Source organism: Fundulus heteroclitus, chromosome 5, assembly GCF_011125445.2.
Source record: "Fundulus heteroclitus isolate FHET01 chromosome 5, MU-UCD_Fhet_4.1, whole genome shotgun sequence".
Lineage (NCBI taxonomy): Eukaryota > Metazoa > Chordata > Actinopteri > Cyprinodontiformes > Fundulidae > Fundulus > Fundulus heteroclitus.
The window spans coordinates 39,066,572-39,072,571 of NC_046365.1; the positions used below are offsets into that span (position 1 = coordinate 39,066,572).

General features: G+C 40.6%; 1 protein-coding gene across 4 annotated transcripts in view; it reads right to left on the reverse strand.

Annotated features, from left to right (window-relative positions):
- herc3 (HECT and RLD domain containing E3 ubiquitin protein ligase 3) overlaps positions 1-5,688 on the reverse strand; it is a 49,759-nt gene extending 44,071 nt beyond the window's left edge. For all 4 annotated transcript variants that reach the window (XM_036137561.1, XM_036137560.1, XM_036137559.1 and 1 more), the window contains exons 1-2: positions 5,575-5,688; positions 2,271-2,628 (exon numbers count right to left, since the gene is read on the reverse strand). In XM_036137561.1, the coding sequence (XP_035993454.1) occupies positions 2,271-2,493 (223 nt within the window). In that variant the 5' untranslated portion in view covers positions 2,494-2,628; positions 5,575-5,688. The remainder of the gene's footprint in view (positions 1-2,270; positions 2,629-5,574) is intronic.
- Between the last annotated feature and the right edge of the window lie 312 nt (positions 5,689-6,000).

Genomic DNA, 6,000 nt, shown 5'->3' on the forward strand with positions numbered 1-6,000 from the left:
ACCTCTGGTTCTAAGAGAAACAGGGGGTTGTTTCTCCTATTAAAACAAATAAACACTATGAATATTGACTGTCCTTATAAACTCCATACAGTTTCTATTAAAATCTATAATAATATTTTTATTTAAACTTGTAAAAACAATAGATATATAATAAATATATAAAAGTTCTGACTCCAAACGGAGGAGAACCTTTGGCCTACCCTACAGCTCCTGAGGCCCTCTCAGACCCAACCCATGTGAGGAATTTAGAAATGCTGCTGCTACAACACTTGTGATATAAAGCTCCTGATAGACGCATTTAAACTGTCCCGGAGCGTTTTAATTCAATCACAAGTGCAGCAGAAAGCACGGGGAAATAAAGAGGAACAGCAGATCTGATGATTACAGTTACTCCCTGTTTCCTGAGTGGCTTTCTGCTGCAGAGTTTAACAACGAAGCTTAGCAGCAATGGATAAATCCCATAAAAGCTGCAGCTTTTAATGTTTCTAGGATCACTGAGAGGGAATTCTGTATATTATAAAACAGCTAACATGTATAGAGATAGTGTAACATTGTCTCCCACTGCTGTTTCTGCTTTTAAATGGCGAAAAACCCGCGTCCACAGATTTTCTCAGGTTCCACGGATTCCTGCATTGTTTGCGTCGTTGTTACAGGCTCGCCCACATGCCTGTACGAAAACCTCCTAACCTCAGAGTTTGTGTAAATTTCACACATTCCTCAGTACTTTATAGCACTTTCTTCAAAGCATAATTACAGAGGCGCAGCTGTAAACATGGAACCTGGAAAAACTACACGTGAGACATGGAAGGATGGATAGATGGATGATAAAATAACAATATTTTACTATATTTTTTTTTTATATATATATATATATATATATATATATATATATATATATATATATATATATATATATATATATTTTTTTTTTTTTTTTTTTTTTTTTTTTTTTTTGGAACAAACAGCTCTAGATAAATATGAGAAACGGCTGAAAAATAACCTATTGGTTACATAAAAGTATTATTCTTACGCAACAGAGACCGTCTTGATAGAAACGAACTGGTCTCATCCTAAAATCTAAAAAAAAAAAAAAAAATCTCAATATTTTTAAAATCTCGATATATTTGCCCAGCTCACACCAAACATCTGGTTTCAACTGGAAAAAGGTTGTAGTTTTGGCTGAAGGCTAATTTATGTTACAGGAGGTGGACTTGTCGTGACCTGCAGACATTTTCCTGAACATTTACCTTCTACAGTCCAACTATAGAGCAAAAAGAACCAACTGCCCCTTTTCTTATGTCTACTTAAGGCTGGACCATAATTCAATAACAATATATATCAATCGATAGATGTTTATCGATGATAGAAATAAAAGGGTCAATAAAAAGTTCATTAGAACAGTTTTCCTTCATTTTGCATTCTAGCCATTTAGGTTAATATTAGTCATTAAATCCTCCCAACCAATCACAAACAGACCCAGGAACTCTCCGTCACTAAGCCCCGCCCCTTCAGAGAGTTCAGAGAGCACGCGTTCTTTTTCTTCTTTTTATTTAAACAAAACTTGCAGTTTTGGTAAAAAGTTGGTTGAATAAAGGGATGAGTTTGAATTCAGTGTTTGTGTCTTTATCTAAAAATAGGTTATTAAGCAACAGGATAAATATTCAGGGCGGCACTTAAAATATATGTTTTGAATTGGTTGATAATTATCGATATCGATCCAATATGATTTCCGTTTTATCTTAACGTTTTTTCTCCTATATCGTCCAGCCCTACCCCTGAGCACAGATTGCTCCTGTATTGGCAGCCCACTGCTCTCTAAGGGATATTTCCTCTCTGTGGGACCATAGAGGGAAATATTTATTTATTTAGTGTATTACAGGCATAGATAGCCTGAATTATGGTATTTAAATTACACGCTAGGACTTTTCGCAGTCCAGGAAGAATGTGATCTGCATGATACGTACAGTGTTCTTGTGATATCAGTAAATTTTCACTGTATTGCGCTCTATCTCTAATTTATATTAGAATTTAATATCCTGACTCTGATATTTATTTATTTATTTATTTGAAGAAGATTAATAACAATCTGCAATCAACTCATCCTCTGTGGACCAAATCCAGCCTCTCCAGCTTTCAGACTTTTTCCTTGCCCTTCTCTACAAACATGGCAGCATCTCTGCAGGACGAGGCGGCTTAACCCCCACCCCCCCCCCCCACCCCACCCCCGGAGCAGAAGCTGCAGGACCGAAGCGGCCCGCCTCTCGGCTTACCTGGGGACGAGCCGTCTCTGCCGTGGCCCAGCTGTCCGCAGCTGTTGGCGCCACAGGCGTACACGCTGCCGTCGTGCAGCAGGAACAGCGTGTGCTGCCCGCCGCACGCGGCCTCCTTCAGTCCTCGCCCACTGAACACGCGGCAGTTCCTGGGCTCGAACGCAGGGTTCCTCTCCACGCCGATGCCGAGCTGCCCGTCCCTGGCGTTGCCCCAACACAGCATGTCGATGAGAGGAGGGGAGGCGAGCGGCAGTCTGAAGAGGCGGGGGGGGGGGAGCGAGGGGCCAGATGGAGGAAGACGCTTCTGCTTCAAGCCTCGGAGCAGCCCCGCTTTCTCCTCTTCATGTAAAGTCCAACCCTGGGAGAAACCAAAGCAGCAGGACCGTGTCACCATCTTCAGCAGAAACGTCGGCTAGTCGCCGTGCAGCGCCTCTAAATCCTGACGCTTCCTTAATAATAAAGCAGGTGCTTCGTTTAAGAGCGATCGTTTGTAGGAATAAGGCGAGCTGAGCAGTTTTAGGTGAATGTGTGAAGCTAAAACTATTTTTACTCAGTTACCAGATGTTTATTTGAAGCAGTTGATGTCATTTAATGTTCAAATGTTGTAATATTCATTAGCAAAGGTTGGGGATTAGTTTTTTACAGCAGAGACAAATGTTACATGTAGGTTTGGATCATCTGCGCTACATCCATGTACCGTCTCATTTCAAACCTGATAACTACATATTCAACACACCATCTGCTGAACACCGCTGCCTCTCTGGGCTTTTCAGCAGATATAACCCCCCCCGTCCCTGCTGGTCGCTCCCCAGTAGAAATCTTTTGCCTTTTGTTGTTTTCTCCGAGCGGTGGACCATCCTGTAAAACTTCTCCTCTTCCACCGCCACCATGGCCGCTCTCACTTCTTCACCTTCTGACACGACCCGTAGCTTCTCACAGACAATCAAGGTTTTTTCATTTTGTCTTTATTTGTATAGATCCACCTGCGTATTCTTATAGACTTATAATGCCGTTTATAGCTCTTAATTTGTACGTCCGAGTGGTTATTTCTATGAAATCATTATTTTGACCTGTTTCCACACACAGGTTACCTGTAAAAAAGCTCACTTAGCTTTTAAAATGTTGGGTTTGCAACATGCTGTCCAGCTGCATTGACCATAGAGTTGCATAACACTAATGAATAAATTTATTTATTTCTTAGGAAAAGATTTAACTGAAAGATTTTTTCTGAAACTACTTGTTATTTGGTCAAGTAAAACATCAAACCTGACAACACTGACACTGTAATCTTTTAGATCAACAGCTAATGCAACTATTGCTCACACTAAAATTGTGACAATTAAAACATGTATCATATTGTGGAGCTCTAGCTTAAGTCTATGTGCCAAACTAAAAAAGGTTATAACATTATAAGAACTGTTATAATCTAACAGATTTTGGCAGTAGTGAGTAGTGAGTTCTGGTTCTGCTGGAGCTTCCTTCCTGTTAATCAGAGAGTTTCCAGTCCATTGTCACTACATGCATGCTCGAAATGAGGGATTGCTGCAAAGTCAACGCCTGTCCACTGTGGCTACGCACCCGTCCAGGAGGACCAAATGCTGCAAGACAATGACTCGATGCAAATCGGTTTCATCACATGGAAAACGTTTCTACTTATCCGTCTGGATCAGCAGTCACCAACACGGTGCCTGCGGGCACCAACCAGCCCCCAGAGGACCACATGTGGTGCCCACGAGCTAAAAACCTTATTTTATTCCTTTACTCTTCCTGTTTATTCACACTTGCATTTAGATAGATTTTAAAATTAAATTATCAACAACAAAGCATTTATTTTTGCATAATTTTAAGGTGAACTCTGACTATTCTAGTTCGAAAGGTCAGTACTGGTAGCCCTTCGTTTGACACAACACCAATAAAGTAGCTCTCGGTTTCAAAAAGGTTGGCAACCCCTGGTCTGGATGATTTGATTGAACTGAGCAGACGTGTCCAACTCCTGTCCTCCATGTTCTGGTGTTTTGGCCCTGCTCCAACACGTCTGACTCAAATGAATGATTTACATACTCAGTCTTAGGGCTGTGCATAAAAATCGATACAATGATTAATATCGATGTTTTTAAAAACGATTTATCAGCGATATTCTGGCTTTCAATATGGATATACCTCCCAACCTCTAGGGGGCGTTATAACAGTGCACCATTACTGTTCACAACGAGGAAAAGCAAGTTAGACGAATTTGCTGAACGGCCGACAGGAATTTAGAAGCGCCTTAATTAAATGCATTCAACCAAATGCACTTTATTTTCCTGTTAATATATCAGTGTTCAATAAATTGAACATAAATATAATATTTGGTTGGTTTTGTTAATTGTATGACTGAGCATTAATTTCAAAGTAATAAATATTGATATTGGAGTCAAATCAAATCAAGCTGAGCTACGTATCGAGAATCGTATCGAATCGGCTCATCCTAGATGATACCTACCCAGTCCTACCTCCAGTCTGTTATCAAGGTCTGCAGAGGCCTACTAATTAGGCACTTGTCGGGTAACAGGACAACACCTAAAACATGCAGAGCAATGGCCCTTCAGGACCAACTTTGGACACCGCCTCGAGATGAGATGTGTGTGAACTGGCGCTATATAAAATAAAACTGAAATGAATTAAAAGTTTTATTCTTTTTATCTGAATAAATAATAATTTCGGGAGCTATTTCGAGCACATCTTGTGGTAAATTATTAAATAAAAAAAATAAAATATGTGGAGTAATTTATTGGTCACAGCACCCTGAATTGAAGCCATGATAGAAATGTTTTGATTTAAGCTTTAACAGCATTGTTTTAAAAAAAATTATAAATAAAACTTACAGCAACTGTAACTAGTGTCAGTCATATTCCCATAAATCTCAGGGAGCTACATCCTCGGAAACAAGCCTCTCGGACATCAACCCACTGTCTGTCCGAGCTGATGTTTATTATCTCAGAGGATTATTATCACATCATCGCTGCGCTAAGCTAGCTGCTAACTTCAGCCATACTTTACCTCCTTCACTAAAACCGCTCCAAAAACCGTGCAGCCGCAGCGGCCATCACTCCGTGTTCTTTAACCACACCGGACATACCTGTTTCTGCCCACCTATGTGTTTTTTTCCCCCTTCAGTTTCCAGCTAACGTCCGAGCTAACGGCGAGCTATGGCGACGCTGCTAACCGACAGGGTCCTTCACACCGCCGGCTGTCGGTGGCGTCGCCTAAACTGTTGTTATGATCCTGCTTTTTAAATAACACATAAGAACAGGGTTTTTCTTACCTTGATGAACGCATGCTGAAGAAGGGGCGTTTAGCTTCAGCTCTGCAGCTCTGGAACCAAACGAGGAAGCGATAACGTTGCCTACGTCACCAAACTCTCCTGAGAAGAACGATGTGATTGGTGCGCGGAGCCGGAAGTGCAGTTGTCCTGAAATATGTAACCATAGACATCATATACGTAGACGCGTCATAGGGCGCAGGTTCGCACGTCAACGTCACCGCCATATTGTATGTGGCAGAAAAAAGTTGAGTTCTGTGAACGTGGATCAGAGAAGAGTGCCTCATTCCTGTGCGCAATAAGACACACACACACACACACACACACACACATATATATATAGAGATATATATATATATATTATAGAGTATATAATATATATATATATATATATATATATATATAGAGATATACATATATATAGTATAT